The 23,761-nt window shown below is 34.2% G+C and overlaps 1 protein-coding gene across 1 annotated transcript in view; it reads right to left on the bottom strand.

Moving 5' to 3' along the window:
- LOC149528232 (serine/threonine-protein kinase GRIK1-like) overlaps positions 1-23,761 on the bottom strand; it is a 147,245-nt gene that overhangs the window by 24,002 nt on the left and 99,482 nt on the right. The window contains exons 8-10 of the mRNA XM_089810955.1: positions 10,605-10,700; positions 7,130-7,196; positions 6,419-6,534 (exon numbers count right to left, since the gene is read on the bottom strand). Coding sequence (XP_089667081.1) covers positions 6,419-6,534; positions 7,130-7,196; positions 10,605-10,700 — 279 coding nt within the window. The remainder of the gene's footprint in view (positions 1-6,418; positions 6,535-7,129; positions 7,197-10,604; positions 10,701-23,761) is intronic.

Below are 23,761 nucleotides of genomic sequence, written 5' to 3'. Positions count from 1 at the left end.
AGAATTCCAAAGCCACATAAGCTAGAATTCAAAAGGAGTATTATTCGAAATTGCAACAAAAGTAGCTGAAAACTTCGTATGCAAATGATCAAATCCCCTCTAGTCAAGGATTTCAAAAGTACTCAAGTTGTCGCCATTCCAAAAATAGGAAACAAGAAATCTGTCCACCTACTCAAATATAACATCATCACCACACCTTCTATTATTCCGAGTAAAGATCCCATTAGATGATTAGGTATCAATTAAATTTAGGAGGTCCATGTTCTCATGAAGGAGATTAGATGAAAGACCCAATTGAGCCAGAGCTCTACTCTTCTCCTCCAAGCTTAAATTGAATCGAAACCACCAACTAGAAACCAAGGAAAGGAGTGCACACTCTAACATACCTAACATGAGACCAAAGCAAGGTTTTTCCATGAAAATCAATCAGGGCATATACATTGAGCCAGAGCTCTACTCTTCTCGTCCAAGCTTAAATTGAATCAAAACCACCAACTAGAAACCAAGGAAAGGAGTGCACACTCTAACATACCTAACATGAGACCAAAGCAAGGTTTTTCCATGAAAATCAATCAAGGCATATACATTAGTAGCCAAATTATTCTCTCCACATTCCAAATTAGAGGAATCATAGAAAGAGCTATGTATTAGAGATCCACCAAAGGGAACAATCGTCCTTGAATCCTAGAAGAGAGCTAGACCTCTAGAAAATCTAAAGAAACAATGCATTGACACTAACCAAAATGCCAAATACTAGAAGCACATTGAAGCATGGAATCAAATCAAAGTTTAGTCTCCTAGATATAAAAGATAATTGGAGAATGCACTATAATCAAATCATGAATAGGCTTTTGAAGCGGAATGTTATCTAATCTCCTAACATACCAAGAGCGGATAATAATTGAAGACAATGGGAGAGGTAAACTTCAATGGACTTGATAGTGCCGAATTCCACCAACAATTCCCCAGTGATTTCAATCCTCTCCTAATCATTTTTGCAACCACTTTGAGAAGAATTATCAAATGAAACTTTCTTGATTGATTGGGCTTGATAGCTCTAGATTCCACCAACAATTCCCTAGCTATTTCAATTCCTCTCTAGATCATTTTTGCGACCACGTTCACAAAATCATCATATGAAACTTTCTTAAGTGGTCTTAGTCACTAACCCAAAGCCATACAAGACCATTTTCCTCTACCAAATGCTTATACCTCCTTAGCCAAGTCTACCAGTACAATATCAGCCTACAAACTTGCAAGGTCACATGGATCTTCCTACTCAAGACTAGTAGTAGGCACTTCTTGCTAGTGTACATTAGCCTAAGGCAAAACAATATTCTCCTGCTCCTGCACAACATCCATACCCGTACTAGCAGCCCCTAAAGAAACATCCACTGGACACCTCAATCTGTTAAGCCCTTGTTAAATTATCTATCCATTTAAGACCTCTTCTAGGATTTAACAAACATAAAACCATCCTTGTCAAGACCACCATCTATTATAGGGGCTTTCCCTCTATCCTCTTTATCAACCTTCGGAACTAAGGAAGAAGAGGAACTAGTGAACCCACCAACAGAGCCACCAACAACCTCATTAAGCCTCAAACATTGATGTTGAAAATATCAATACTCATGACATTTCTATCACTGGAAAGGAAGAACCTAAACAGATTTCCAAAGAGTCCAACAACAAATCATTCAAGCCAATCTCAACACAAACACGAGAAAAATAATTACCTTTTTATCAACGGTTTGTTGAGCTATCATGGATGGCATGTCAAGAAAGGGCAACAATCCATTGTAAAATATCTTCCTACCAAAATTCTAAAGTAAATTGTGGAAGACGAACCCAAAGAAGAACCCTAGAGGGCAATTCCTCTAATGAATTGAATCTTACATGCCAATGTCTCATGAACACTTTCTGTATTGTAAAAAGTTAAAAACAAAATCCTCACTCAGAAATTGATTTCAATTAAACATGTAAGAAAAAAAAAACCATTGTTACATCGCAAATTTTGCCCTAATTTTTAATTTGATCATAACTGTTGGTTTAACGAATTATTTATTTTCATGATCATGTGAAATGAGTTAGTTATTATATATGTTGTATCAACTGTTAACAGATTATTTCTCTTCTTGATCATGTGAAACAAGTTAGTTATTTATATACGTTGTACCAACTAATAACAAATTATATCCTTTCATGATCATGTAAAATGAGTTAGTTATTATAGACGTTGATGAAATAACCAGTAACCTACAATTGTTATTAGATGATTAGCAGTTGTTTGATTTGAATGAAAGGTCAATATATTTTTGAATTAATGTGTTGGCAAGAATGTTTTGCTTGGGTGATTGTAGGAGAAGATTGAAGAGAGGGGAAGCATTGCTAAACGGGATCATCGGAATGGGATGATCGTTTGGTTCAATCATCGAGATCGAAAAGTATGACCTAAGACTCCCTTGGAAAGGATACAAAGACTTGACCACAGGTTACATTATGGGACTGCATCGCTATTAGGAAAACAATATAATAAAAAAGTAATCTAAATTAAAATATAATTCATACCTTTAGAGATTTAATATTATATCTTCTTATTTTATCATTATAATAAACACTTAAATACGAACACATAAATATAAAAATGAAATGGCACCAATAAATTATAATAATATAATCTAATGATATCACCTCATCAACATACTTATGCGAGCGCACATAAGAGCATATTACAATAATAAAATAAGTTTAAGACTCTTCAACTCCTTATTTCTAATTTGGGAAACAACTCCCTTTTTGCATTCTTCCTTCTCTCTTTTCATCTACTACGTATTTTACCAAGCCAAGTTGGGACGTTCTCAGCAAATATAACCATCCAGTAGTTCTTATTTCCGATTTTTCCATTCTTCCTTTAGCTCTACCAACAATAGAAATTCTGAGGAAAGTGTTTTACAGCGGGTGATCAAGAGTTCTTGCCGCAAGTGGAAGAATCCAATACAAATTGCAGGTCATGTGTCTCCTTGCTCTGCTAAGTCTAAATCGATTATGGTCGGCTTCCCTTACTTTCCTTTTTCTGAATGATAAACCAAGAAATCAATGCTTACTTAGTTCATTTATCATTGAATATGGTGTTGTTGTCGTACAATATAAACAATAGACTGAGATTAAAAGTGTATTAAAGATGCATAACTCCCATCTTTCTATCCATAGTCGGAATTAAATGCAATCTGGTATCTTGCTGTTATTTTTCCCTATATTAGATGGAGACCCTTTCTGATTCTTATCGAGTATCGTTGAGATTATCATATTTATGAATTCAAACGATAGAAAACTTGATTGAATTGCATGAATCAACATTAATGCATGTGTTATCACAATTTTCCAAACATATTCAGAGTATTTGTAACAACGAGGAATTCACCGGCAATATGCCATAGAATCAGTGAAGAGGTGTAAATAATATCAGAATGTTCATATCTTACAAACACCGAGGAATTCACTGACAAAGAAGCCATGAATGGTGAAGAGGTGTAAATTAAATAGAATGATCATAATCTTACAAGCACCTAGGATTCACCGGCAAAGAAGCCATGAATGGTGAAGAGGTGGAGTTAACCTGCAAGAACCAAGAATGAAATCAAATATGAATAACTATGTAATGAAAACACTTAATAGCTCATGCATGTCCTGATAGTGAAATCTGTTGTCAAGTCGAGTGGTGGTGATCGGATTTACAAACCCAAATTGAAATCCTTGGCCAAGGTAGTTATAGGCATATGTGCCAATCTTGAGATCACTTGTTTGTCCACAAATGTCAGTTATATAGGTATAACTGATGGGGCACTCAAACCACCGAGTAGCTCGAATGGCTGGACTAAAGAACACCACAAGCCCAATCTCGAGGTAGGGAGGGCCATTCTAAAAAATTAGGATGTGTGGAGATAAGTATGGTCCGAAGTTGGAAGGTTAAGCCTATGTCAATGCTTCTCCTCTCACCAATGTCACAGCTTGAACAACAAGATAAAGGGATTCCACCGTTATTTCTGTCTGTTTCTTTGTACTCTTACCTTTAATCCTTAGAAGAATAATTAGACAGTTTAATTTTCTAATAGTATAATTTGAATGAATATATTAGTTGATATAGAAGTTGGTCGTTACTTTATTTTCAGCTCAATATGTTATCAGTTAGAAATGGTTAAAATGTTAGCAATATATTTATTTATTTATCTCGTTATATCAGTTGAACATGAATTACAGTTAGAATAGAGAACAGTTACTTCATCATAGTTAATGGAAGTCATTGTCATGTGAAATGGAATCAATTACTGTTTAAATTAGATCATCAGGTGTTTTAAATTGGTTATGTTTGTTACAACCATGAAATAGTTGTTCATGACTAGCAAAATCTCCATATCTCCCTCAACCAATCATGAATAATGAGTTCAAGCTTCCAAAGTCAACAAAGAAATATGAATCCCAAGAAACCAACAAATCAAAACATGCTTGCTCCAATTGCCTACATCCTCAATAATCAATTCAAGAGGAATGACAAAAACTCAACAATCATGACTCCTTTGAAGACATCCATTTATTTTATTTAGTTTGCACGTTGAACCCACATAAAAGGAATTTGATGGCCTAGCATGCACACCTGAAGAAGAACCATGGGGTGGTGCAATGCTAGCAACCACCAACCTATTGGAACCAACTGCTCCTCCATACAAACAAAGTCCCTATACACAACAAGGGCACTCAAAAAAGCCACAGCCACAAAAACAAAATAAGAAAAAAACCCATGAAAGCCCTTCAACCAGACTCCAACAGACCAAACATGTTAATGTTGTAGCTTCAGTTGGATTGAATGGAACCAGAGATCATCTTTATTGGTTAATCAACAATTAGACAAACTCTCATATATCTACTTGTGTGTGTGTATGTATATATATATATATATATATATATATATATATATATATATATATATATATATATATATATATATATACATATAATTATGTTTATATATATTATTGGTAACTTTTAATTTACCATATAGAGACATGTCTCATGTCTCATCTTCTCATATTTATATGACATTCAAAACTGCATTTGGAACACAGAAATAAATTGTAGTGTTATTACATTTGCAGAAAACAATTTTATAAGACTCAACAAAACGACCTCCCTGCAAACAGCAAACCCCTTGACAAAAATTCATGCCAAAAACCCCCAAACACGGTCAAATGCCATGATAGAAGCATCTCGAAACAACCATGTCCAAACACCAAAAACCATAACACCAATAAATGCAGAAACAACAAACACAACACCTATCCACAAAATCACCTCCGATATGTAAAGAATATGAAAGAAAACATAAGCCAGGTCAAAACACTAGCCTGCACGAACCCTTATCATGCCCTCACGTAGCATATTTATCAACCAACAACAAGAACAATTCTAAGGGAATATAAAAGATTGTTGTGTGGTTGATTTTACTTGTTCATTAATAAAAGAGATTTTATTTTTATTCCTAGTGTTACATAACAATAGTCATCTCCAGTTTTGTAGTTGACTAAAACATTAAATACATGCTACAAAACTCCTTTAATTTAGCCACTACAGCAAAGAGAATTGATTCAATTCCATAACTATCATGATCTTTGAAAATTCAACCAATCGCAGGTCACATGTGCTGACTTGGCAAGGAAGTGGACAAGCAAGCAACTGACAAGCTGCTGAAGTAGACTCACAACCAGCTTAAGCACCTCAAGCAACTTAGGCAGCTCAATCCAATTCTTTATTATTCAGAATAATCCTCCAGAATTTTACAACCTGGATCATCAATCTTGACAACATATTCAACAACACACCATTGACAACTTAATTTTCTGTTCTTACTTCCTTGTGATCTGTTTTGTTATTCAGTACCTTCTTTACAATACTATCATGTAATTGTTAAAGGCTCACAACATCTTATTCCATCTAAAAAATATTAGAATGTGCCAAAATCCTGTATGCTAATCTGCCTCAAAGATCCATAAAGTGTAATAACAAGAAGCTGAAGTTTGAAGATCATCAAAGAATTCCATGCAAGCCATAGGAAATTGATTTTTTTCTGGAGGGATTATTTCATGATGAACTGATTGGATACTTTTCATTTGCATTATTGCAATCAGCTCTAAACTTTTGTCAGTGGAAATAGTACTAAATGCAAAGTCATTACCATAAACTTTAGTCTATGGCTTCAAAGATTTAAAGGAGTGTTGGTCACAATTTGGACATCAAATACCATATTAGTAGACTGTGTTCAATGTGGTTTGATGTGTCAACGCAATATAAGGAACTTGTTGCAAGTTTAATTGCAAATTTATCACTAATCAGTTTAAAACATTAAAATCGACGACAAGTTACAGACCTTATCATAAGTATCCTGCAAGGTTTCACCAATGAAAGGATAGTGACCAAGCACCATGCAATAAAGTGTGACACCTAATGCCCATACATCTGCAGCTTTACCATGGTATGTCAAGCCTGTCAAGAAAATTGTCCAACCGCAGTCAGAACTTATTGAGACCGCATGAAGTAATATATAACTACGGAAGAGATATAGACCAGAAGTTGTATTGCCATTACCATTCAGAGACTTTGACTCCACTATTCAGATAGCTATAGGAACTAGTTGAATATAATATAAAATGTACCAATGATCATTCTAATTCCATACTAACAAGAGACCACTATCAAATGAAACCATGTTCACATGAGTTCCAAATCATTCACCAATAAAGCATTGATTTCAATTGAACATTTTGTCTTCAGCGAGTTCCTATCTATTTTATCTTCAACTCATACTTTTCCTAACATTTTGTCTCCAACGTGTGCTTTTCCCTACATGTTTCCTATTTCAGTATTTAATAATTTGTTTCTCAGCCACAATGCACCAGCAACCTTGAAGGATGCTGCAAGTTTCCACCAAAGCTAACTATGACTTTATAAAAAGCTTCAATGCAAGCTTTTTCAGCCATAACTCTCACCAAGTCAACCAGCCGTACCATGAACTGAAGAATCCTAATGCTTGAAAACATAAGAAAACATTGAGATAACCAAATATACATATATATTTTACCTAAGCAGCATTCTGGAGCAGTGAAAACAGGTGTGCCAGGAGATCTTCGAAGCTCATCATTGTTGTCCTGGATGTATTAAAGGTTAGTATTTAGATAATACATATTTGAAGAATAAAGGATCACAATAAAGTTGATCTAATCCAGAGAAGAAGCAAATCGGAGAATTTACTGGAATAAAAAAATTTGGCAATAATAACTCAAAATATATTAAAAGAGAGATTGACACAACCCAAATAGCTTCACCAGACTTCAGGTTTTGAATCATTTAAAGGAAGGGACTATTGGTAATCTCAACTATAATTGATGGCCAGATCAGGATTAAATCTAAAGTCGAGAATGAACCAAAATAAGGCATATCAATACAACAAATTTTGTAGCTTTCACAAAGAATAGCTTCCATACCCAATCTACTTTCTATATGTACAATCCTGCTACGAATTGTCAAAGTTTCAGACCAACCTTACCACAAATGAGTTGCAAATTCTTCTAGTGTGTCTTCCTTAAGCTCATGTAACAGCTCTCCGTCTCAGATCAGCATGGACATAATGACCATCAGATGTAACACTAAGGACATTGAAACTAAAAACAAAAAACCACAAGACCCCAATCAACTGGGTCACAAGACCTTGAAGGGTTCAGTAGACAAATAATAGACTTAAGAGTTCTGCTTTCACATGGAAGAAGCTAATTAGTATGTGGAGTTCAAAATATTCTAAATATAATTTATTAAATTTAACATTGCAAAAAATACTAAAAGAACAGGGTTTTTGCTTTCTTTCAAGGAAAATATAAAACAAAAATCTCAGTTTGCTCCTGGTACTTATTACTTTCCCAATTGAATATATTATGACACCTGGTATACCAGTATTTTGATTAATCTGAGGAGCAAAGCTATGCATGCATATATCAAACCTCAAGCTGTTTGCTAAAGATATCATAGCCTGCAACGATGCACAATAAAGCAGAAAATGGGGTCGAGTTCTTACTATTAGAAAGCTCTATTAAACTTGATGATTACACACCTCTGAAATATATTTATTTAAAACATACATATAGCACAAAAGACCTGATAACAAAACAAATATATATAGAACGAACGAAAGAATTTTTACTCATTCCCTCAATGAACAAAGTCCATCAATGTGTCTTGAAAATATGTTGAAGTGCAAAGAACCTTAATTTCGAAAATGTATATAAAAACCAAAAAATGACGAGATGGAATATAGAATAAAGCAACCTTCTTTAAACCAGCGATTCCTAGACTGGATTATGACAAATATATGTTGCGCAGCTCAAACCCTTTACTTATATTCAATCTTGTTCAAATATTCTACTTGTTTCCAACAATTGCCAGCAATCCCCATTATACTAATGTATAGTGCAACCCCATACCCAAAATTTCTAGACAAAACAATTATTATATAGCAGTCTACTTGATCATTTACTCATGCACACTAATTTGACTGGCAACCCTGTCAATTACCCCACCCCCTACCAATACCAACATAACTTCTTATAGTTACTTGTTCTACATATTTTAATTCATTCAGTTACATTGTAAGAAATATCAATGCAAGTTGTAAAATATTCAGCCTCTGATAGTCCTCAAGATCTGTCCAACCAATTTGACAATTTGTCTATTAATGCAGATTTCAAACTTCATGAAAATACAGAAAGTGTAAGAGGCTTTTATCTAGAGTTCCTTCTTGCTTATTATTGTGATATTCTTCTGATGGTATTTTTAACTCATTCATTCACAACCACATTGTAAGAAGACATAAGCTGAAACATATTCAGCCTCCAATGAGGCCTCGAGATCTGTCCAGCCAATTTGTCTATAAATGTGGATTTACAATTTTATGGAAAGAATGGATAAAAGCATAAGAGGTTTTATCTTATAGTTTTTGTCATTAATTATTGTCATATTCTTCTCATTTTTTTATCAATTAACTTCTGAATTGTGTTTGATGCTAAGCTGTCAGTAATTAGATGACAAGCAGAGAGCATTGCATAGAAAAGAAGCACTATGAACCACAAAAAAGAAATGGCAGAAACCAGCTTTTCTGAAACAGCAACAGCTAGAGCCCCATGTTGACAACAAGCTTGTATAGACATCTCGACAGAACAGTTAGCTAAAAAGCAGTGAAGGATCAAGAAAAGGCAATCGTAATGTTGTATCCAATTTCCCACTACTACACTTCAGCGACAGGGCGTTTAACAAATTAAGGCTCTTTAGAGTGCAATTAATCACATTAGTAATGATTCATTAAATAATTAACATCCGTTTCTTATAGTTTTATCAAACAATAGTTGCTAATTATTATCACATTCATAAGGAATATTTGGGGCCTGTAACCACATCTCCAGGAGGCTATAAGTAATTAGCTGTACACTTATTAAACTCCTGTACCCTATTTTTAATTGGCATGTAACATTATATTTATAGATTTTTTAGGAACAATGCTCACATATGTTATATCATCAAGCTAACTAATCTTATTATGTCTTTGTATCTTTGAAACGTTACCCATCTGCTCGAGAAAATATTTAAAAATAATACAACCTTAGAATATTTGAAAATGTTAATAGAAAAAGTGGTTCTTCTAAAAAATTCAAGGAACGCCATTTTACAACAAAAACATAATTACTATTCTTTCTGCATTATTTTTAAATGTGTATGCCAAACCCCTAAAACTTATTGTTGTGAAATGTGCTACATTAGCACTTTAGTACTTTACATTCAAGAGGGTATAGTTAGCTACAGCTTATAAGAGCAAGCATTTTTATGCCTCACCAGCAGGCTACTGACAAAAAAAAACATGTTTGCAGGAACAGAAATGTAGTGAGTATAAATAGTTGAAGAACAAATGAAAATAAGAGGAGAACTGTTGTCATGTATCTCATCATGAGAAACAACTATGATTGACCAATGGCAGATCTTATCGTGTACTTCGGACTTTAACTATTTGCCGTAACAAACCACGTGCATGTCCATAGATAACACTACAATATAAACATTGCTGAATGTTATCAATGAATGATGAAACAACACACCCTGGACCTATTATTGTGAAGCTGTGCCACTAGACTATTAAAAAATACAACTTGACATTTATCGTATTAAGAAGTAGGTATACATACACTACCTCCTGCATTGCAGAATTTACCTCATGCAAGCTTTTTGTCACCAATTTATTTTGTACCAAACAAAAAATTTCATATATAATGATTCACATCTCTAAATAGAAAGACAAATTAACACTTTTCTATACAATTCAACCCTACTTCCACAATGTTTTCTAATTTAAACTAGTAATAGTTAACTTTGTGAATGACCTTTATATCTGTTCATAAATCAAGAAATTTAGTCAAATGCTATTCCAAAAGATTCAAGATGCTAATCATCAGGTACTACACCAGAATGCGTCCAAATATCCACTAGAATTAGATGTCCATCCTTAACACATTTCTTACCTCAAAGCTTCGGCTTACACTGAAATCGCCAATCTTAACCCTCCCATTGCTGTCAACCAAAAGATTTTCTGGTTTGATGTCCCCGTGTACGATATTCTATAGTCAGATAACAGTTCATTAATAGTTATGGTAGTCCATAAATAAAACCCAGAAGACAAGAAACAATAGACTAGCATACCAGATATGTCCATGCCTAGAACAAAGGACTAAAACAATCTGCAAGTCATATTAGCTAGAAATAAAACTTTGCATTTGAAGTAAGGTGTGCTAATAAATGTATATGTGTGTGTGTGTGGGTGTATGTGGTTTATCAGAGACATGTACATGCCTCTGTCACTAGAGCTTACCAAAAAAAAACCTGTTCAACTTCGTAAAGAATCACAACAATCATTTCTGATGCAGAAAATATTTTCATCATGACTACTTTAGCATCTTCAAAACATATTAAATTCCATATTCACACAACTGTAAGAAAATGTTTCTTCATAATTAAGATATGCATGCAACTGAGAACACAGAGCATATGCTAATAGAGCCATATTGATTTAGACATTATTGTGGTGTATTGCACTGATCACCCTGCTAGCAGATAAATTTCCAAAAAAAAGAGATTTAGAAATTATTAGCCAACAAGAATTTGAGAGTGACAATACAGCTTCTTTCCAGTAAAACCCAACAAAGAGATAGTCATAGTTTTGATGTCTTGTGGATTCTCAAATCTAGTGGTTGAATCGGGCATTGACAAGTCGATCTTTTGGTGCAACGGTAACCACACTTGTAAAACTACAAAGAACTATTAGATCATATATTAAATCAATGACGGCAACTAAAGATTGGTGATATGGTCATAGTATAAATATTAATTATGATGTATTATTCACGAATTAATTTGGAATTCTACAAATAACTTATCAAATTGAGGCAAATCTGATCTAATATTGTCTTGAATACTCTGCAAATCTCTAAGTTAAAATCTAACCATAAGAGAAGGGTTATGCTAAAACTTTCTCGGATCTTTACCATTTGAACATTTTAGATTCTTTCAATATTTTAGAATCTTTTGCTATTTTTAGTTAGCTCTAAGGAATCTTTTAGTAATGGTCATTTAGGTGCTTCGCTTATTGTTTTATTTTAGTCGTTTCATTTTAGAAGACTCTAGCTTCAATATGAAGATCTTGAAAATTGCTACATGCACCTGTTGATTTAACTCAAGAAAGCAATTTCATGTTTCATGATATCAGAGTGGGAACTGGTCAGGGTATGACTGCCTCACATGAAGGCCCAGGATTATGAAATAATCATTGAAGGTATTTGTTTGAAATTTGAATAGTTAGTTAAAATTTCAAGGCATTTTAGTGGTTATTTCGTTTTTGGCACCATTTGTGAGATTTGAGAGTTTTTATCAATTTTTCCTGCAAACTATGTGGAAACGGGTTTTTGTTCACGTCTAACAAAAGTAACATTTTCTGGCAGCAGCCTTTTTTGTGTATTTGTGAGGGTTTGCGATTCATGGTTTTTTCTACAAGAAAATCAATTTATTTTTTGCACCTGGAAAGTTTGATCACAGATTTTACAAACACGAAATCTATCTTTTTCTATCACAACCTTCTCCCAACCTTTCAAGGGTTTTTAGTAGTTATTTTGTTTTTGGCACCATTTTTGAGATTTGAGAGCTTTAATCAATTTTTCCTGTGAGCTATGTGGAGAAGAGTTTTTGTTCACGTCTAATAAAGGTACCATTTTCTGGCAGCGGCCCTTTTTTGTGTATTTGTGAGGGTTCGTGATTCATGGTTTTTTCTACAAGATATTCAAGTTTTTTTTGCACCTGGAAAGTTTGCTCACAGATTTTACAAACGTGAAATCTATCTTTTTCCATCACAACCCTCTCCCAACCTTTTGATTTCATGACTCTATTTGGTGGGTTTTTGTGTTGCTTGCACTTTTCTTACATGATGACCTGTCATTATTTATACACGACTTCAATTGCTGACGATTCCAAACCTTCCACAATATGCACAGTTCTCAAAATAATAATTCACGGTCTTCTAAGTTTCCTTTCAACCATTGCTAGTCATTCAAATATATATGTGCTCGTTTTTGGGCCAGTGTAGGAAGGAGTCGTCTTATAGAGACAAAATATAGAGTTCAAGAGATCCTGTCGTTTTCTTTTGCAACTAGGGTTCTCTTCCCTGGCATCTACAATCGTCATCTTCTGCCCACATTTCATTTCAGCACTACAACTTGTCTATCACTCTATGTTTAGAGCTTCTCACTGTAGCTAGGGCTTCTGACCTGCCTTTCTTTTCGCTGGAGATTCTTTTACCAATCTTTGTGATGATGTTGGTGAACTGTGATCAGATTAATATTCAAATCAATTTGTTAATTATCTGCAGTCTTCTACCTTTTGTACTGAATTATTGAAACAACTTATACTCAGTATATATAATGTTTTGATTTATTTCAATGTTGGAAGATATCCTCCAATTACAATTGGGAGACAGTTATCACGTAGCAGACTAATTTCCAGTCGGTAGATAGGAATCCGCACAGTAGACTTAAATTGCAATTGGTGGACAGGAATCCACGTAGCACAGTCAAATCCCAATCGCTGAACCAAAATCCACATAGCAGAGTAGATTATTGATTGTGTTTGTTATTGTTTCAAAGTGCAGGTGGAAGACTTATTAGTAGGTGATGGAGAGTCGCCACCCGATGGGGTGACTCTCCAGGTCACCTAAACTCGAACAAGTTTGTCTGCTAATGGCCATGCATTTTGGTCAATCATCGTCTAGTTAAACTCATCGGTCAAAACAGACTCTTAAGTAAAATGCAATTGTAATACAATATATAATATCCAATATTAAATACATTTGACATACTTACCAATGATATATATATATCTATATATATATATATATATATATATATATATATATATATATATATATATATATATATATATATATATATTGCATAAATTTAAACATAAATATGAAATATATATTTTAATATGTTTTATCCAAATTCACTACATTGGACTCTTAACAGATCAAAACCTCAAATTCTACATTTCAGGTTTGTAATCTTTGTTTTTTTTTCCTGAGCTCTGGTTATCTGTGACCCAAGGTTTTTGGGTCTTTGAACCTGCATGTGTTTGCCTCAAGATTGGTCGTGCATGAAATTTGTGCTTTGTGCAATTTGTGGGTTTTCATTACTTTTCCTTAAAAGAACTGTAGTGTTTTAATAATTTCTTTCCTTCAAAAAAATTCTATCAAGTTTTACTAATTGTTTCCCTAGGAAAATTTTGAAGGTTTAATAATTTTAGGACCAAAAAAATTTATTTTGGGTTTTATATTTTTCCATAAATTACTGTTAAGGTTTTATGATTTTTTCCTCTAAAAATATTTTTCTCAATATCTGCATTTTGCATGATTTTATCATCAAAAGTCATCGGTTCTTTTGTTCGATATTTTTGTTTTAGCATTTTTATCATTTTTTTCCAAAAATTTATGCTTTGTAAACTTCAGTTTAAATGTGCATTAGTTTTTACGACAACAAATGGATCCAAGCCTGTTTCAAGTCCTAGTGCTCATTTACAAAAATTTTTGGCGAATTGTGGTATCTTGCAATCTATTATAGCGCCTAGTACTCATCAGCAAAAGGGTTTTGCAAGTTTCCTCAGAATCGTGGTTTCAGTTTTATCTCGATGTTTCCTAATACACTTTGTTTTCCAACATTGGGTTCTCGAGTTTTTAGTTATCTTGGTCATTTGCAAAAGTTTTGCAGAATTAGGGAGGGTCTCAATAGCAAGCTCATTTTGCAAGTGTTTTGACAAAAAGTGGGCAACCTTCCCTATGCATTCGTCAGTAGAAAATGGCAGCCTTCCATGCATTTGTGACAAAAGACCTGCAGATTGTATTTTGTAATATAGTTGATAGAAAGACCATTAAAAAAGGATATTTGAATATTTTAGATTATTTTAATTTTTTAGTATCTTTTGCTATTTTTAGCTAGCTCTGTAGAATCTTTTATTAATAGTTATTTAGGTATTATATTTATTGTTTTATTTTGGTCTTCTATTTTTACAAGACTCATACTTCAATTTGAATGTCTTGTGAATTTCTATATGTACCTGTTGATTTCATTGAGTCAAAAAAAAAAAAAACAATTTGGAGTTCTAATTACAGCAATCACAGAAATGTGCAAACCCAAACACCCACATATCATCAGTAACCTTTTATCAACACTACCTTTTAATTATTGCAAGGTTGATGCACCATTTTTCCAATCAAATCTCCATTGTCGAACAACTTGCAATAGAAACGAATGGGGTACCGACATCATCATTTAATCACTAGACTGAGAGGCCCATAGACTCTGAACACCATTTAAACTTCTATGTGCTCACACCCATAGTTAAAGAATCTGCGACATTCATCAAAGTCCCTACCCTGACCAGCTTCACGTTGTCATCCTTGACCATACAGATACTGAGCATCACACTCAAACTGTTACAATAAATTGTCACTGCACCTTATTTTAGTTAAATATATGATCACAGCCTCCTAAGCCAAATGGCTACTTTACAAGCATGAGTAGTTCCTTACACATGCCCAATTATCTTTCGTCCCTTTGTTTAGATCTTGTCTACCACTTCACATTAGGAGTGTTTTTGTTAAAAGCTTGCATTCTATCTCCGCATTTTAAAATCAAGAATAAACCTTGCATATGTAGAGAATACGTTAGCTGTAGCTTTAAAGTCTACTCAAGATTAGGAGGGAAAGGGAACAATAAGGATAAGAAGTCACAAGAACAAGCCTGGCATCAATAGGCAATGATGGGATCCATTTCAAACAAGGGTTTTCATGACTTGATACTTGGAAACATATCATAAACCAACCCAAGAATTGAAAAGATAAGAACGGAATGAGTTTTCTGTACTTGGAAACTGGTGTTTTATCAATCAAATCACAAGGAATCAAGAAAAGTCTAAATGAAAAATGTGCAAGGAACTTGACTATAGGAATCAAGATTTTATTGAGGAGCATATAGGAACTTGAATTTGCAATTTGGAGCAATCAAAGAAGACTAAGCGCATTGACCAACATGGAGAGGAGAACGTCATAATGAGAAATTCCATATACTGCTCTTCAAGCTACCATTCCTCCCACGTCCATCCTCTGTCTGATCAAACAAAAGGAAAAATATAAAATACAAAGGTCACTTCTCCTGCGCCATGATCTGGTGCAGCTAGAACAAGAGACAAATACAATTCCAAAACACAAAAAGTTCAAAGCCAAACATGACACATAAACCTCCTAGGTAAGAATAAGATCTTTATGAGAAAATCCCAAAACACTCTCTATGCTCGTGTGCTTCAAATGGCACCTATGCAGCAAGTTGGTGGAGAAGGATGAGATAAGACCTCTGAATTTGCTTCATCCCTGACCTAGTCTTGAGCCCGCCTTGCAAGTGATTGATTCCATTTCATCCATATTCCAAGCCACATCCCTCCATCTTCCATCTTTCCTCCACCAAGTCCTAGATTTCCAAAATCCATAAGCATCCTCCATATTTGTCATCTGAAACTCTCAATAAAAGAGCTCACAAAAGATTCACTCCTAATTCACCAATCTAAAAACTAGACCCATGACTGCCCAAAGGTTGAACGCACTAAAATAAAAATTCCAAAACCATGAATAGCCTTCATACCCACCTTGCTTCTCCATTTCCTCCCAAAAGCCCAAAATACAAAAACTTTTTTCAGATATTCAGAAATCCATATCTTGAATGAAGTCTTATCCTAAATTCCTAATCCAACTCCCAACAACAGAATTTGATATTGCAAATTCAGAATTCCATGATTTTTAAAATTCACGAATCCGTTTCTAAATTGCCATTCCAAGTTACCAAAAATCCGATTCCAGCATTTTTAGACCTCCATTCCAATTCAAATTCCCCATCCAGAATGCCAGTCCGAGATATAAAATCCAACTTCTGAATCAGAGTTCCAATCCCCGATTCAGAGTTCCAAAATCATAAGTCGGAATTTCGAGGATTTCAAACAGTCTAAATCCTAGAATTCAGAATCAATTTCCAATCCAAGATTCCAAGCATGGGTTCCACTCATTTCCAAGCATGAAAAAAATCCAAATCTAAGACTTGTTGTTGAAGATTTCATCCAAAATCCAATTTCAATCATGCTTGATGACCAGATTTCCAATTCACAACTCCATTTCCAACACATGAATCCAATTATTGCTAGTTAAGAATGTTTATCCAAAGAGGTCCCCAAGTCCAGCAGTTTGACTTCAAGTTGGAGCTCTAAGTCCAAAGCATGATAAATGTTAGTTGTAATCCAAGACTTGAAGAAAGTTCTGATCCGTTCTTATCCACTGAGTCTATCAACATATAAGACTATAAAATCACATCATATCCACTAAGTCTATCTAAATATAGTCAAGACCAAGATTTAAGAACATTGGAGTTGTCTCGTCTAATTATATCCAATAGGACCTAAAATTTCCTTGTTCAAGAGAGAATAGTATACACCCGATATATTTTATTGTTTTGGTGGTGTACAAAATTTTCATCAACAAGTAGCTACCATATTTACGGAAGTACTATTAAACTCAACAGTGTATGCGTAAGACATATACAATCTGACAACTCTAACAATCACCTACATCAACTGCTTTTCTCATAGTTAATGATTTTCGTTTTAGTCGAAGGAGATGCAACACAACATTAATCCCCTTTATTCTACTATCAAGAAATCTAATTCGAACTTTACAGCAACCAACAATACCTAAATGAAATTATCACCCAAATACCACTTCCCTACATCAAACTCTTCGTATGTTAGAAGCCAATCTTAACTAGAGGTCATACCAAAAGAAGCACCTGAGTCAATTAACTATAGATCATCACTTGCATGAGTGGCCAAAGCTAAACTGAATGCATCCCCGTCTTCCTTCTTGGGCTCAATAACAAAATCAAATTTATTTTTTTCTTCTTTGTAGTCCTTACAAATTCGTTAAGGCTTGCCACAATTTACTTTCCAGGACATTTGGATCTAGCCCTAGACTTGGATTTATCATGCGTGTCATTCTTCTATCCCTTTTCCTTAGGTGTTCCATGAATAATTAAGGCCTCCTTGGTGTTGATGGATACCTTCCTTCTCTTCAAAAAGCAAAGAACCCACCATATCTTCAGTCTTCAAAATATTAAAAGTACTACCAATTGCCATAAGAGTGAGTTCCACAAATCAAGCAAAGAACAAAGCAAGATCTGACGTTTCTCCTCATATATCTTGACATCAATTGAGCTACCAAAATATTGAATGCTTCCAAGTGGTCTATAATACTTGGGTTCAATATCTCATCAAGTTTTTTCCAAAATTTCTTTGTAAAAGACTCTTCATGAACATTGATTAAAATTGTCTGCAAGGCACAATCTAATTGTGTCATTGGCTTTATCGTCCATGACATCATATCTAGCAGCCTTAGTTAAATTTTTGTCTCAACACATTCTCATCAATAGCATCACAAGCATCTCAGTCTATTAAAGGATCATCATCTTCAGCTTCCACATCTCAAACCTATTTTCAAGAAATTTCCCCACCTCTATTCACCCCATCAACCTCGTAATCTAAATTACATGCATACCACAACATAGTGATTTACGTGCAGAAAACCCTCTCAACAAAAATCCTCATACGCAAAATCTGAGTAATATATTATTCAGAAATCAACAACATATTACAATATACTTGCACAGCAAGATTCTCTCAAGAGTATCAGCAATGGATATGAAGGCACCTCAACAACTATCAAACTTTCAAAATACAACACAATTTATTGTCATAATCATAGTTCCAAGAATCACGGCGATTCATGCGATTCACGTGATTCGCCGATTTGATTCAAGCCAAACGATTTTTTGTGAATCGGTGAATCAAATCAGTGATAAAGGGTTTATGAAATAAGTTGCTCACTAAATTTCAAGGGTTTTCTTAATTTGCTGATTTGTGGGATTCGATTCCAATTCATGACCGATTCAGGATTTGATTCGGCCTTGCCGATTACTTTGGTCATAATATAATGCCTCTTAAAATAGAGTTGCCTTCCAAGACAAAGTGCACAAAGTACACAAGGGGGTTAGCCACCCACCCCCACACACTCTTGTATCAACAATAGCCTTTAATCAGCAATGCCTCAAGGTTGAGACACCATTTTTCCTAGCAATATTTTATAAAATCAATCCTTCGGTTATATAAATAAAGACTAAAACAAAATTTTGTATAAATGTGGTGATTTCGGTTGCCAAAAATCTTGAGCTATTTGCCAAATTTGATTACCAGATTTCAACATATAGTCAATTGGCAAATATTAGCCTCCATAAAAATCACAGCATAGAGAACTTGCACCAACTTATTGTCATCCTTCTACCAAATGAATTATCACTGTTTATAGAGTATCGTACTCATTTACTATGTTTTATATCCGTTTGATTCCGTGTAGTTGGGGCCTCTTGTAACCATTACTGGTCAAGACTTCGAGAGCCTTTCATTTAGATGTAGTATATTCAAAGTACCAATGACGGAACCACTGAAATGTTATCTTTTATTCCCATCTTTCTACTATATGTCATTCAATATTTCACTTTATCAATTATTTTAATACTTCTACCTCAAACTCAGATAGTACGTGCAATTTCTACATTCCCTAGAGATATATTTACATAGATTTCTGTTAGAATTCATATTATTTGAACTTAAAGATTTATCATTTTGGATATATTGCATTTAAAGTTTTATAGTGAGGAGTTGCACTGCCTCCATGCTTTCCCTTCTTCCATGAGAGTATATATTTCTTTTAAATGCAATTATGCATAGAGGCCTAAAACCATATTATGCAATTAAGTCATTATGCACATTTTGTCAGATCTTATCTTATCATTTATTGTTCTATCTTCACTTTCTTCCAAATCTGTCCCAAATCACTTGGCGTTAAAAGTCATAACCCTTCATCATTTCTACCCTTTGAAAGAGTCGCAATCTTTTATAATTGCCACCTTTTGAGAGCATCACAGAACTTCATCATTTCTGCCCTTTGTGACAGTCACAACATTAAATAATTACAAACATAGATGTAATACAAACAAAGTTTTCTGGCCTCGCAAGTTTTTAAGACTTCTGCTGGCACCAAAAACATAAAAAACTGGCCAAGCACTCGATGAGTTTTTGCCAAAAACAAAAACTCGGTCATACTTTTATAACAGCACTTAAAAGGCAAAAAAAATGGCCCAAAATAATTTCATTTCTCATTTCTTCACTTGTATTTTGCTGGGTGGGGGGAGGGAGGGAGAGTCTTCCAAACCCTTGTACTCCAAACACTTGAAAACTGATTTCTATCGATTTGAGGTGGATTTGTGGTGGTTTTTGAAGAAGATGACATCAATTTTGGAGAGGCAGACTATGAAGGAGGGAGGCGGAATTAGTTTCACATTGGATAACATATAAGTCACAAGGTTCAAGTTCAAGTTTGTCGATCATAAAATTCAGATAAAATTCGGCAAGGGTAAAAATTCGGAAAAAATTTGACATTAAATTTAACTTATATAAATCTAGTTATTTTTAAATATAAAATATCCACAAAATTGTCAAAATAGTTTGACATGGCCAAATAATCATAGTAACACGGGGACCCATCCCCCCCCCCTTTTTGCCCCACGTCCCGGAGACTTCAAGGCACCGGGGACTTGGAGACTCCATCCCCCCATCCCCAACGACGCTAGTAGATTCCACCACCTCCACTGAGGATGGGGGACATGCCGATGTTGACTATTTGCAGATTCAACTATTTATGTTTAATGTTTGATTTTCCAATTCAATGCAATCTTCAAGTATTTACTCTTTTACATCTTTATATCTTATATTGCAATACATATTTTCATAACGAGCATTTTAAGTACCATATGCATATATATATATATATATATATATATATATATATATATATATATATATATATATATATATATATATATATATATATATATATATATATATATATATACCCCCCTCCTGTCCCCTATCGCCGTCCCCCTGTCCCCTATCGCCGTCCCCCAACCGTCAGCAAATTAAGGCCCCCTATGTCCGCCCATCCCAGAAACTTGTCTCCCCATTCTGCCTTCCCCTCATCCCCCAAGGCAGTGTAACTATGCAAATAATTAAACTAAATAACTCAATATTATTTTAGAATAAAATAATATTATTATAAATAAAAATACTATATTAAATGTCAAAATTTGGATGAAGTTCGGAAAGGATAAAGATTTGCCAAAATTCAAACTTCATGAATGAAATTTGGTGTATCATGTAACTTAAGATAACATTGAGTTGACTTAGTAGTCATCACTAGTGCTAGTAGTCATTAGCAAGGCTACATCCAGGATGGAGGACAAGCCACAGTTAGACATACTAAGTGAAGACACACAATCATGCCCATTATAAACCTCTAGGACTAGACCCTCTACTTCTACCTCTCCCTTAATTTTTACTGGAGTTGGGAAGAGGATTTATACAAATATAACATTAAAGTAATATTTGTATAAATATTGTCAAGATGTTTGAGATAGGTTTCAACTTCAAAGGAGTTAAAATACGGATTCTAGATTTTGGGAGTTTTCAAAAAATTCCAGGCTTAACCAAATTTCAAGATTTTACCTCTCCCTTAATTTTTACTAGAGTTGGGAAAAGGATCTATACAAATATAACAATTAAGTTATATTTGTATAAATATTGTCCAGATGTTTGAGATAGGTTTCAACTTCATAGGAGTTAAAATACAGATTCTAGATTTTGAGGGTTTCCAAAAAATTCCACGCATAGACAAATTTCAAAATTCAGCATACCTTCACCAATGTTATCTCGCACAACCTGTCCTAGCTATTTGAGGTCAGCTTGAAGCTAAACAAGGATTTTCTAATGAGACTAACTCATTTTCTCATAAATCACTTGGTTTCAATTCTATATTCCTAAGTCCTAATAGACTTTGCTCAATCACTTACTCACACCCAAGACAAGCATTACTTTCCAGCAGGCTAAAATTGCTCCAACTCACTCTTGGACTATTTTGCTATGATGTATTTACTTCTAGTTTTATAGAAACTATTTCCTATGATGTATTTACTTCTAGTTTTGTAGAAAATAATTACAATGATGTATTTACTTCTAGTTTTATAGAAACTATATACTATTTTGCTTCTACTGTCAGCATTCTGCATGAGATTGTACTTTTGTTCCCACTTTGCATATATATATATATATATATATATATATATATATGAACTTTGCTTGTTAATTTTGTGTTCTCATTTATTAACTCATTGGATGCATCTTCTCATTGAATATTGCAAAAAAAATTATTTTGAATTAAACTTAAGCTGCTTTTTAGGTTCCTGAGTTTTTATCCGAGTTATTTAAAAAACTAGCCGAATTTTCGTAATTATTTTTGGGGGGCTTGGCGAGCTTTTGTCAAGCGAGAGTTTTCCATCTATGATAACAACCCTCTGAAAGTGTCACAAACCTTCATCATTTTTGCGCTTAGAGAGAGTCACAACTCTTCATCATCACTGCCTTTTGAAAGAGTCACTTTTAATTTCTTCACATTCCTTTCTTCTTCACTATGGATGTGGATCTTCCCTGCCCTCTCTATTGAACTGTTTGCTTTGACCACCTATGCTACTTGTGTTTATAATATTCCAAGCCAAGCTCATGTCTCCCGAGTTTTTTTGCAAGTCTTCATGTCCAATACAATGTACAGGGTCCTTTGTTACAACTTACAACTGAACTCCCATGTATCTACTGATGACAATAGTGTTCAAGAATTCAACATAAATTAATAAAATAAGGCATCGATCATTTGATTGTTTATGCTCATTAATTTTCATCTAAGAATCTAAAATTCAATTGTTACTCGGTTACAAGTCATAGTAATTTATTGTTACCATAGGAGTTAAATAGGAAAATCATTCATCTTTAACCTTGCCTAAATCTGCATTGAACATGTTCAAGATGATTGTATGTGTCATGATTTTTTTCTCTCTGCTTTGTCCTAAACACTAAGTTCCCAAATTCACCTCTCAGCATGCAAATTCGACATTCAATTCGTAACTAATTCAGAGTAGGTTTCAGTTCTTATCAAATTCGTCATTTGTCTGATGAATTCCTTATGGATTCTCTTTTTTGAACCCTGGACGAATTTGGGCGAATGTCAAGCAAACTTCGTTGTTGACAGAAGAGTCCAAAGGAATTTGGAGCGAATTTGGGTGTACAACAAAACAAGTTCGACTTTTTTTATGTTTTTATTGTTTTGAAAAGGTTTTTTTTGGTTTAAATATAATCTGATTTATTATCCAATGAACTTATTTGCTGCAGCACAATTTTACATATATATATATATATATATATAATTCTTGTACGGACGAACCCGAACCCAGCCCCCAAAAAAAATTGTATCGAATTTCGAACCCAAATGTCGAACCCACATCCAAACCAGAATCTGAACCAGCAACTTAGCCTAAATATGACCTTTGGACCTCTTTTACTGATGGCTAACAATGCCAAATTGAACCCATCACCAAGCTCTCTGACCTTCAGTAGCTTTCCAAATCTTGAGATTTCTTCTTCCAGGCTTAATTCAAAATTGACCACATAGAAATTGCTATATTCTGCATGATGTTGTTGCTCCATTTCGCATTACTGAAGATTGCTTTATTGTGCCTGTGATTTCTCTTTTTGTCAGTACCAAAGATTGATTTATTGTACCTCTGATTGTTCCTTTTTTTGTTACAGAAGATTGATTTATCGTACCTTTGATTGCTCCTTTTTCTCATTGCTAAGGATTGCTTTATTGTATCTACGGTTGCTCCTTTTCCCATTACTAAAGATTGCTTTATTGTACCTGTGATTGCTCCTTTTCTCGTACTGGTCAAACTTTCATTTAGAACTTCCTCGCACCAATAACAAGGACATCCACCATATCTTCTGCTTTGGTGATGGGTATTAGTATAATGTTTAATTTAGATGAGGCCAGTGTGTCCAAAAGTGACTCTGTTGGTGAAAGGATGCCTGCATAATTTCCAAAATGCAT

Source organism: Cupressus sempervirens, chromosome 11, assembly GCF_028749045.1.
Source record: "Cupressus sempervirens isolate cs-2001-9-10 chromosome 11, ASM2874904v1, whole genome shotgun sequence".
In the NCBI taxonomy this organism is placed as follows: Eukaryota; Viridiplantae; Streptophyta; class Pinopsida; order Cupressales; family Cupressaceae; genus Cupressus; species Cupressus sempervirens.
The sequence above is the reverse complement of the archived record's forward strand: the minus strand, read 5'-3'. Positions and strand labels throughout refer to the sequence as shown.